At 37.4% G+C, this 12500-nt stretch overlaps 1 protein-coding gene across 1 annotated transcript; it reads right to left on the minus strand.

Annotated features, from left to right (window-relative positions):
- Window positions 1-781: 781 nt before the first annotated feature.
- Window positions 782-1423, minus strand: LOC149135609 (uncharacterized). The gene has a single exon (XM_089351874.1). It carries the CDS (start codon window positions 1421-1423, stop codon window positions 782-784), a length of 642 nt encoding a protein of 213 aa, XP_089208000.1.
- Between the last annotated feature and the right edge of the window lie 11077 nt (window positions 1424-12500).

Genomic DNA, 12500 nt, shown 5'->3' on the forward strand with positions numbered 1-12500 from the left:
AAAGAGAATACATTGATACATTCGAAGCAGAAATAATTAGAGTATTGACACAAGAACTATGCCCCAGCATGGGCACATCTGGAGCCACTCTGAGATTAAAGGAGAAGTGTATATTCCAGATTTGATGTTCTGATCTGAGTCTTTTTTTTTTATGGCGACGCGAGAGGTATTTGAATGCAAAAATATGAATATTATTGATTGGCTGAATGGTTACAGTGTTGGATAGAATTTCTTACGGTATTTACCCCGGTTCTTCACTTTCTGAGTTCAAATCTCGCCGAGGACACCTTTGCCTTTCATCCTTTCGGAGTCGATGAAACAGGTACCGTTTGAGTGCTGGGGTCGATGTAACCCCTTAAATTTGCAGGCTCTGTGACAAAGTAAGAAAGGATTATTACTATTGTTATTTATTTATTATTCCTGTTCTATATTTAAGAGATGAGGAATTATGTACATTATTTACATTAGACGGATATTTGTTCTCATCTTGTTTGTTGTTTGTTGTTAACACAACGTTTCGGCTGATATACCCTCCATTCCTAAGGTATTTTTCGATGTTGTTGTTGTTATTGTTATTGTTATTATTGTTCTTATCATTATTATTATTATTATTATTATTATTACTGCTTGGAATCGAACTCGGGCAATTATGGAGTGAATTTTAGGACTTATAAATCTGATAATTTTCTATCCTTCCTTAATACCGCTTCCCATATGTTGCTTATATCTGCACTCGGTCTGCTTAGGAGGTTGTTGTGCCCTCGCATATGTGCTGCTTCTTTCACAGGGGGAAGTGGTCTCCATTTTGCCATGCATGATCACCTATACTCGATTTATCAATATCTCCTTGTATCACAGCTTTGCGATGATCGTCTACCCTTATTTTGAAGGGGCGGCATGTTTCGCCTTTGTATAACCTACCACAGCTGCATGGGATGGAGTACACGCAGTCTTTGGTCATATTCTCTTCTATTGGAGGTTTTACTCGAAGAAGATATTTGTGAAGTGTTGTATTACTCTTGAATACTGTCCTGATGTCATATGGGCCACATATCTTTTGTATCTTTTCGGAGAGGCCTTTCACAGAGGGTAGACAGACTGTGGACAGTTTATTGGCCTCATCCTCTCTCTTCTTCATAATTGGAGTCGATAGTATACTTTTGAGGTAGTTGTTGCTAAACAGGTCGTTATTGAGCTTGATCATTTCTTCGTGGTGTGTATCACGATCGCTACTTATATTCTTTGCACGATGTTTTAGGCACTGAGCAATCCCTCTCTTTACACTATATGGATGGTGGGAATTGAAGTTGAGGTATCGTCCAGTGAAGGTCGGCTTGCGGTATACGAATGTCCTGAATCCATACTTGGTGCGTGTTATTAATATGTCCAGGAATGCCAGCTGATTGTCTTTTTCCTTTTCCATTGTGAACTGTATGGATGGCTTTATTGAATTCACATGATCTAACAGCACTTGGACATCTTCCTGGTGGGGCCAGAGTATAAATGTGTCATTAACATATCGTAGCCATCTTGTTGGTTTTAGTGGTGTTGATCCTAAAGCCAAATTCTCAAAGTATTCCATGTATATATTGGCTATTACCGGTGATAATGGCGAACCCATAGCTAAACCCCACTCTTGTCAATATATATATCAGTGTCCATACTGAAGTAGGTAGTTTCTACACAGAAGGTCAAAATTTCCATCAAGTTTCTTATTGGTATACTAGTACGTTCTTTGACTTTCATTGTTATCTGGTATCAACTTTTGATCTGTACACTCTCCATTTATTTCTTTATAGTATCTCTTCTGATCTACTCTGAATAACCTATTCTGGTGGTAACCCTTCATTCTTTGGTTGTATCTTACCATCTTTGCTTTCTTTGCAACGAGGCGATGTTTCAGTTCCTCAATCACCACTTTCAGGCCATTTCTTTCAATATCATACTTCTTTTTCAGCGCCCTGTATTTTTGTTCGCTTTTAAGCTTCCCTTTCCCTTTTCGGTCTAACACAGAGATTTCCTTCGAGAGCATGTCTAACCCTGCCTGTATTCTTCTTTTCCACCATGGATCTTTTCTTTTGCCACATCCATTGTGTTTCTTTTTCTTGACATCAGCACCTACGTTTTCTGCTACAACAATACTTGCTGCCTTGATAAAATTATTTGTTTCTGTGATGTTTGTTCTGATGTATTTCATAATTTCATTGACATTTTTCGTTTCTTAGTTCAATTTCCATCGATCAACCTTTTTAAGGTTGCAAATAATGTCGCTAACATTCTCCTGTAGTCTTTATTCCGTCGTAGATTGCCTTGTGTTCATTTGTTATGTCGCCTTTAGTTTTATTGTTTTCTTTTAGATCATATATATGTCTCTCATCAAGTAAAGTGCTATGAGATTACTCTTATTAGTAAGAACTGTATTTTCATTGTTCTCTCTGCTGTTATTTTCCAAGACCCGTCTTTTGATAACTTCGACCTCTACTTCTGTGAATCAACGATTTTTTTCTTATTGCTCTAGCTTGATCACATAGTCTCTGTTCCGTGAGTTGAAACAATCCCTTTTCTCTCCAGTTATCATACATACGTTGTCAGTTACCCCTAATTTGAGCACCATTCTCATCTACCGGGCTGCTCAGGTAGTAACACTCCATGATCACAGCATTAATTTCCTTGCTCCATCTACACCGTGTGTGGTGGTCCCTTTCTGGATATCGACAGGCTGGAGCCGGACCAGAATCTCTGAGCCTGCCGGGTAGAACACTGTCACCACCATTGGCTTCAGTTTCATTCCTACCGTTATTCACAATATTTTGTTTTTTCATTGTCACTCATATAAGGTAGCGATTATCAGGTTGCGCAATTACCAGTGCTTTTATTGTGACACCATAACTAGATTTATCATTAATCAGTCCATATGAGACTCCACCCGTTTCCTTTCATTATTATTATTATTATTATTATTGTTCAGTAGTTTTATTTTTATAACGTGCTTTCACTTCACTACCGAGCGCAGCTCTGTGTGCCTTGGGTATGTGCTGTGGTTTGCTGTGATGCTCTTATGGTTACTGTATTAAAAGTGTTTTGCGTAGGATGTGTGCAGTGCCCAGTAGTGCAATTTTCTGTATGTTATATATATTTGTAAGTCCTGGTGTTTTTGTTACATATTTGTCTTATTATTATTATTATTATTATTATTATTATTATTATGATCATCACTGATATCACTGATATTATCGTTTTCATGTGTAGTAGTAGTAGCAGTGGTTGTAGCAACAGAAACAGTAGCAGGGTGGGGGTAGTTGTAAGGGTGGTAGTTGGGCCTCAGATTCCTGTGCTATCATAATAGTAGTAGCTGTAGTATTAGCAGCTGTAGCATATTATTATTTTTTTTTATCATTGTCACCATCACCACCACTGCCATTGTTTCTATCATTATTACTATTTCCATTTATTATTAAAAGATTTTACTAAATGTTCTTTATGTTCAGCTTTTGTCATGTACTTGAGATAATCATAAATATGTGGTTGTTGGAGGAAATAGTTGGGTAGCAGCCTGGTGAATAGATCATAATCTACAGGTCTATAAATAAATTCGGCAGATGGTGGGGAGGTCAGTCATAGAGACAAAAAAAAATCTTCGCACCTATTGGATCAGCAGAGGTCAAATGTGTTTACTACTACTAGTGACCTTGAAAAGAAGCAATTCAACCTGCTCTATTTGTAATTGCTTGGAGAAAAAAAAACAATAATACACACACACACACACATACATACATATATATATATATATATATGTAAGGGACGACCGTGCGAACTCATAAAAGGAGATATGGTGACGAATGGAAAAACAGAGGACTCCTTTTATTCAAACGCGTCACACGGTCGAACATACAATTATATATCGATGATGATATAGATGATATATTATGCGACGATAACATAGATGACCAGTAATGAAAGACCACAACCGTATTAGATGAATAACAGATATATTTATTGTAGCGTTAAAGATGTATGTCTGTGTGAGAGTGTGAATGCGACATATAAGAACATAATCAAAGACAGGCCGTCATACAAAGAAAAGTGTGTATGTGAGTGATACATGTGTGTGTTATTACAGCAGATAGAAAGAGTCAGTAAATGACACGTGAGCAATTATACCAGTTCGTTAGTACACTATAGGAAAAGTTCTGTATGTGAAAGTGAGTAGAGGCTGAGTGTGGCAGTGCTGATCACTAGTTGTGATGTCGTGGCATCGATGCCGGGCCGTGATTCTTGTTATACAGATGTTCATCGCTGGCTGAGAATTCCTTGTCTGTTTAAGAACTCTTGTCTGTTTATTTACCGTGGTGAAGCTGAGTCACCTAACAGAATCGAAGAGAGAGATGTGCCGCGGAGGTTTGGTTTGGTGTACATGGTAAGTCGTGTTGACGCTGGTAGAGATTGTTGCTGGTTAGTAGTAATCGTAGAATCGTGTTGGTCATGATGATGATGCTGGATAGTAGTAGTAGACTCTTGTTGCTGATGTGGCGACGGCGGAGGTCATCGTTGGCTGGACGAAGCTGCTGAAGTGGTCGCTGGAACTGCTGCTGCTGTCGTGTGGTACACGGAACAGTTCTCAAAGAGAAACTGGACCGAGACAAATTATTGGGTATGAGTTGATCTATATATAGCGTTAAGAGGGCTCCAAATGCCTTTAGAATTTTACTCCATCACGTGACCTTATAAGGGGCCGTGATTGGTCAGTTCGCGTTCTGGCGGGAACGGTTCGAAGAAGTTGCCGATTCGAATAATGATCAGTCACGTGATGGACAAGGAATGGGTTCTCTACTACGCTCGCATTTATTTATATTTAAATGAGAAGATTGTATGTAATGGCGATAGTAGTTTGTATCTAATGGCGGGAGGTAGTTTCACTACATACACACACACATATATATATATATATATATATATATATATATATATATATATACATATATATATATATATATATATATATATATATATATATACATATATATATATATACTGATATTTACCTCGTTGAATTTCTGAATTCAACTGTGTTGTTGCAATAAAAGGTGTGTTTACGTATTTGGGTATAATATATTAAAGTTTTTAAAGAAGCAGGATATCCTGCTTCTTTTGTGGCTGCAGTGGCTGCCGCATATATTGTCATTTAGCTCAGTGATATTGCCAGTTGTTTCTGTGGTTGTTAGTTCCGTGACGGCCAGGTTTATGCTATTTATTATTGATGTTGTTTTATTGTCTATTTTGATTTTTGGGAGATATAATCTGTGGTCCATTCTAAGATCTGTGGTTTTCAGTTCTTTGGTTATTCTCATTTTCATGGAATCGTAATTATTAGGTTTTCCTTCGTTATTCCCAGGCTTTAGATTTGTTTTGCCTTCCTTTTCATTCATATGTTTGTCTGTGGTGTTCTGGATTGGTGCTTTTTGTACATTATTATACATCTCTACGGTCTGGGTTTGTTGTTTCTTGTTTACTTCGTTTTTGCCGGAAATGTTACGTTTGTTCTCGTGCTTGACTATCTCAGTGTTTATATTATTATTTGGCATTGCTGTGTGACTACTATCTAGATTTTCCTGATGTATTTTTCCTTTCAATTGTTCTATTTCTATTTCTGATATTTTTTTTTGCTTTTAGAATATATCTTCTTATGTTAGCTAGTTTGTTATTATTATTATTATTATTATTGTTATTTTATGTTTGACTTTTGCTTTGCATTTGTACAAGTTGGATCCAAGTCTCACCCAGAGACCTCAAGAGACAACAAGTTAGAAGTTCATGTAGGTGTTATGCTTAGGGTACCATATATTTGAATTTGTACAGTGTTGTTCTAGAGAATGTTTTAAAATTTGAGATCACATAGACAGTAGTTTACGTAGGATATGGGCAGTTCCCATGAGCACTATCTTTTGAACTTCAGCCATTTTGGGGTTTCCTGGTATCTGAGCTAGGTAGTAATCAGCCCGTTTCGCTGTCATTCCCAGGGCACCTATGACAATAGGTATTGTTTTCGTCTTCAGATTCCACATTTTGCTAATTTCTATTTCAAGATCTTTATATTTGCTCAGTTTTTGGTAGGTCTTGACAGATACGTTTATATCGATTGGGACAGTCATATCAATGAGGAGGCATGATTTTTGTCTGAAGTCTTTCAGTATGATGTCTGGCCTATTTGCGTCTATCTTTCTGTCAGTTTGAATGGTGAAGTTCCAGAGGAGTGCAATGTGATCATTTTCAAGTACTGGGGGTGGTTTGTGTTCCCACCAGTTTTTATCATGGGGCAAGTCCAGGTTTTTGCAAATTACCCAGTGAATATATTGTGCAGCTCTATCATGCCTGTTGAGATACTCTGTAGGCGCAAGCAGACTGCACATGGAGACAACATGATCGATGGTCCCATTTTGTTGTTGGTATATACGACATAATGGGGAGCTGCCGTTCTTTAATATGTTGGCTTGGTAGTTCTTTGTAGGTAGGCATTGATCTTGGGCTGCTATGATAAACCCCTCTGTTTCTGATTTCAAGTCAGAGGCCATTAGCGATTGATGGGTAAGGGCTTTGTCAATATCTGCATTATTCGCTCTCTTTGGGTATTTGCTTCTTGCCTCCAGATGCCGAGTTTCCTCTGCTTCAGGGGGTATAATATCTTCTGTATCTCCTTCTAAGCTCTAAAACAAACTGCCTCTGGTTATTTGAGAATCACCGGTTTTGCTATTATTATTATTATTATCATCATCATCATCATCATCATCATCACCATCATCATCACCATCATCATCATCATCATCATCATCATCATCATTTATTATTATTATTATTATTATTATTATTATTATTATTATTATTATTATTATTATTATTATTATTATTATTATTTTATGTTTGACTTTTGCTTTGCATTTGTACAAGTTGGATCCAAGTCTCACCCAGAGACCTCAAGAGACAACAAGTTAGAAGTTCATGTAGGTGTTATGCCTAGGGTACCATATATTTGAATTTGTACAGTGTTGTTCTAGAGAATGTTTTAAAATTTGAGATCACATAGACAGTATTTTACGTAGGATATGGGCAGTTCCCATGAGCACTATCTTTTGAACTTCAGCCATTTTGGGGTTTCCTGGTATCTGAGCTAGGTAGTAATCAGCCCTTTTCGCTGTCATTTCCAGGGCACCTATGACAATAGGTATTGTTTTCGTCTTCAGATTCCACATTTTGCTAATTTCTATTTCAAGATCTTTATATTTGCTCAGTTTTTGGTAGGTCTTGACAGATACGTTTATATCGATTGGGACAGTCATATCAATGAGGAGGCATGATTTTTGTCTGAAGTCTTTCAGTATGATGTCTGGCCTATTTGCGTCTATCTTTCTGTCAGTTTGAATGGTGAAGTTCCAGAGGAGTGCAATGTGATCATTTTCAAGTACTGGGGGTGGTTTGTGTTCCCACCAGTTTTTATCATGGGGCAAGTCCAGGTTTTTGCATATTACCCAGTGAATATATTGTGCAGCTCTATCATGCCTGTTGAGATACTCTGTAGGCGCAAGCAGACTGCACATGGAGACAACATGATCGATGGTCTCATTTTGTTGTTGGTATATACGACATAATGGGGAGCTGCCGTTCTTTAATATGTTGGCCTGGTAGTTCTTTGTATGTAGGCATTGATCTTGGGCTGCTATGATAAACCCCTCTGTTTCTGATTTCAAGCCAGAGGCCATTAACCATTGGTGGGTAAGGGCTTTGTCAATATTATTATTATTATTATTATTATTATTATTATTATTATTATTATTATTATTATTATTATTATTATTATCATTATTATTATCATTATTCTCTCTCTCTGTCTCTCTCTCTCTGTCTCTCTCTCTCTGTCTCTCTCTCTCTGTCTCTCTCTCTCTGTCTCTCTCTCTCTGTCTCTCTCTCTGTGTGTATATATATATATATATATATATATATATATATATATATATATAAGGAAAATAGGAAAGGTAGAAAATGCTAAAATAATTTTATCCAGTCATTGCGACTTTTCCAACTTAGAGTAAAGTATGAAAAACAATTAAATTGTGGAAAAATTAAATGAAATGTCTTTTTAAAAAAATATATTTCCATAGTTTTCAAATGCAAGAGACGTTTTCCTTTTTTCTGCCTGTCTCTGTCTCAATATGAGGTCATTAGAAGTAGGGACATTGATTATTATGTCTGTGTCGTTACTTATTTTCTCACTTTTGTGTATCTTGGAAATACTGTAGAATTGACTGGATTTACTTTTGAAATTGGTCAAATAGTCGTATTCCTTGTCGGCGAGCCCTTTTCTGTATAGGTTTAACATGGATTTTAAGTTTCTCATTATTTTCTGCTGACAGTAGTGCTGGACCTTTTCATAATATGTTGTGTCTTCTAATATATATATCCAAAGTTTTCAGAATCATTTTATTTGCATGTTTCTACAATCATTCTTATCACTTCCTTGCTACAATATTTTAATATTACCGAATCGCACTTCTCGACCAGTGTATATCTCTTATAACAGACAAGACCTATAGTAATTTTACAATGAACATTACTATAGTTTATTAGTTAAGATTGAGCTAACATAATAATTAATTAAAATCACACCCTTAATGAGAAAGAGATAAAAAAAAATCTATTAGCATAAAGTCATCAGCATGATGATTAATTCAGATCAAGAAAGACGATGACATCAACAGAAATATAAATTAATTAAAACAAATTAAAACTTACTATAATTCTCAGTCGCAGTTCAGCTTTCTATCTCAAGTATATCTTGAACACACGTGCTCTTAAGGCTGCAATTATTTCGGTGTCACAGTGTCTCAAGTAATGTGAACTGTCACAACTAATTTATCTTCTCAATGTAATCATTCATACGAAAACTAACCATTTAAGTTATGAACAGCTCAATAAGATCAAAACACAAGCACGTGCATAACACACGCACACGCACACACACGCATGAATGCTTGCACACACACACACACGTGTTTGCCTAAGCGTGTGCCTTGACTTGTTTTATGGACAGGTTTAGAAAGGAAGGAATTCATCATTGTTATTGTCGTTGTTTAAGCTGGGTCATTTCTGATCGAGCGCGCGTATAAAACGCGTTCCAGCCGTGACCATTTCATCATTTTTGAAGCATTTTCTAACACAAATTTATTCAACTCCGTCTTTTTGTGAAATCAGAAGAGTGTCTTTCGAATGAGATTTCTTTGATACTTTAAGCAGGTCGAAAGAATATGCGCGCGCGCGTGCATGCAAGCATGTTTGTATTTGTATATGTGTGTGGTATATATGTGTACGTATATATAATAATAATAATAATAATAATAATAATAATAATAATGATGATGATAATAGTAATGTTTTCAAATTTTGCCACAGGGCAGCAGTTTTGGAGGAGGAGATGAGTCAATTAGATCGATCCCAGTGTTCAACTGGTACTTAATATATCGACCCCGAAAGGATGAAATGCAAAGCCGACCTCGGCGGAATTTGAACTCGGAACGTAAAGACGGGCGAAATACTGTTGGGCATTTTGCCTGGGGTGCTAGCGATTCTGCCAGCTCGCCGCCTTAATAATAATCCTTTCTACAATAGGTACAAGGCTTGAAATTTGGAGGAGGGGGATAATCGATTTCATCGAATCCAGTGTTTCACTGGTACTTAATTTATCGACCCCGAAAGGATGAAAGGCAAAGTCGACCTCGGCAGAATTTGAACTCAGAATGTAGTGAGGGGCGAAATACCGCTAAGCATTTCGCCCGGCGAGCTAATGATTCTGTCTGCTCGACACCTTAAATAATAATAATAATAATAATAATAATAATAATAATAATAATAATAATAATAATAATGATGATGATGATGATGATGATGATGATGATGATAATAATAATAGGCCAGACATCATACTGAAAGACTTCAGACAAAAATCATGCCTCCTCATTGATATGACTGTCCCAATCGATATAAACGTATCTGTCAAGACCTACCAAAAACTGAGCAAATATAAAGATCTTGAAATAGAAATTAGCAAAATGTGGAATCTGAAGACGAAAACAATACCTATTGTCATAGGTGCCCTGGAAATGACAGCGAAAAGGGCTGATTACTACCTAGCTCAGATACCAGGAAACCCCAAAATGGCTGAAGTTCAAAAGATAGTGCTCATGGGAACTGCCCATATCCTACGTAAAATACTGTCTATGTGATCTCAAATTTTAAAACATTCTCTAGAACAACACTGTACAAATTCAAATATATGGTACCCTAGGCATAACACCTACATGAACTTCTAACTTGTTGTCTCTTGAGGTCTCTGGGTGAGACTTGGATCCAACTTGTACAAATGCAAAGCAAAAGTCAAACATAAAATAATAATAATAATAATAATAATAATAATAATAATAATAATAATAATAATAATAATAATAATAATAATAATAATAATAAATGATGATGATGATGATGATGATGATGATGATGATGATGGTGATGATGATGGTGATGATGATGATGATGATGATGATGATAATAATAATAATAATAGCAAAACCGGTGATTCTCAAATAACCAGAGGCAGTTTGTTTTAGAGCTTAGAAGGAGATACAGAAGATATTATACCCCCTGAAGCAGAGGAAACTCGGCATCTGGAGGCAAGAAGTTTCCCACAACCAGTGTGTTGAGTGGATACATTCCGTGAGATCCGAACTCCATCACTGGGAGGCTCCATAACAAAACTATGTGCGCATAACAATGGGAGATGTAATTGCACAAGAATCAAAACTGCCAAACTGGAAAGTGGCAAGACCAGACAGAATTCAAGGCTACTGGTTCATGTGGTTTAGGTCAACACACAAGCAAATTGTGTTGCAAGTAGACAGTTGCCTACAGAGTGGTGCAGATCCGGAGTGGATTATAAAGGGGAAAACAACATTGTTGATGAGAGGTCGGTCGGAGGGCAATGAGGTTGGCAATTACCGATCCATTGCTTGTCTTAACCTCCTGTGGAAAGTGTTAACCGCATCCTCGCAGGAAAAATATATACGCTCCTTGCAGAAAACAATCTACTTGCAGTAGAACAAAAGGGATGCCGAAAAGGATCCAAGGGCACTAAAGAAAACCTTGTGATAGACAAGGTTGTAATGAAGAACAGTAAACGGTACCAAAAAAAAACTTGTGCATAGCCTGGATAAACTTTAAAAAGGCTTACGATAGATTGCCGCATTCATGGATTTTGGAAACACTCGACATGTATGGAATAGCTGAGAGCATGTGTACACTGATTAAGAACTGCATGCCTAGTTTGAAAACACGTCTTTTCTGTAATAACCAGTACTTTGCCGAGGTAACAATTAAGAGAGGTGTTTTCCAGTGAGATTCTTGTTCACCTTTGTTTATTTATTATAGCCATGATCCCACTTTCTGTTGTCCTACGCAAAGTCAACGTGCAATGAGCTGAGAAAGAATGGACCCCGTCTCAACCATCTTCTCTTTAGGGATGATTTAAATATGTTCTCAAAAAGAGATCCTGAAGTGGAGTGCCTGATTGAGACTGTCCAGATGTGCAGCAAGGATATAGGGTTCAAATTCGGTGTCAGGGAGTGTGCAGTGCTCACTTTGAAACGGGGGAAAAGATCAGATTGTAAGGACATAGAATTGCCAAACGGAGAGAGAATAGAAGACCCGGATGATGGTGGGTACAAGTATCTTGGGATCCTGGAGCTGGACAATATCTTGCACAGTGAAATGAAAGACAAGGTCATCACTGCATATTTCAAGCGCCTCAAACTTCTCTTGAAATCAAAACTCAACTCAAGGAAACTTGTGACCGCCGTCAACATATGGGCTGTTGCTGTAATCCGCTATAGTGCACCTATCCTGAAATGGACACGAGTGGAGGTTAACCAACTCGATTGCACTACCCGAAATACAATGACAATGCATGGTGCCTTCCACTTTAAGATGAATGTACACAGGCTCTACATGAAGAAGTGTAAAGGTGGACGTGAGCTGATAAGTGTACTGGAGTGCATCAACGGTGAAAGAAGAAACATGGCAGAATATTTTGTAAACAACAAAGACCTGCTACAGTATGCTGCTAATGCAGATGAACTTCCCAAAAATGGACTTCAGAGAGCTCATGAGTTCCGATCATGAACAGCCAGCGAGAGAGAAGAAACCCCTTGTGAAAGCCTTGCGCAGAGTTCAAGAGTAGACACGACAAAGTAACCCCAAACCATCACTGGCTACTATGCCGGAATTAGAGATACGAGTTAACAGGTGTTTGGTACCAACATACACCGGTAAAGATAATGGACAAAAAGAAGGCAAAATTCCTCTCGGACTTTGACTTCCAGGCAGACGAGGTGTTAGAGCACCCGAAAGCCGGATATAGTAACCTTTAGGAGGGACAAACAAGAGTGCCTAATAATCGACGTGGC

This window comes from Octopus bimaculoides, chromosome 5 (genome assembly GCF_046866305.1).
Source record: "Octopus bimaculoides isolate indiv1 chromosome 5, ASM4686630v1, whole genome shotgun sequence".
Taxonomy (NCBI): domain Eukaryota; kingdom Metazoa; phylum Mollusca; class Cephalopoda; order Octopoda; family Octopodidae; genus Octopus; species Octopus bimaculoides.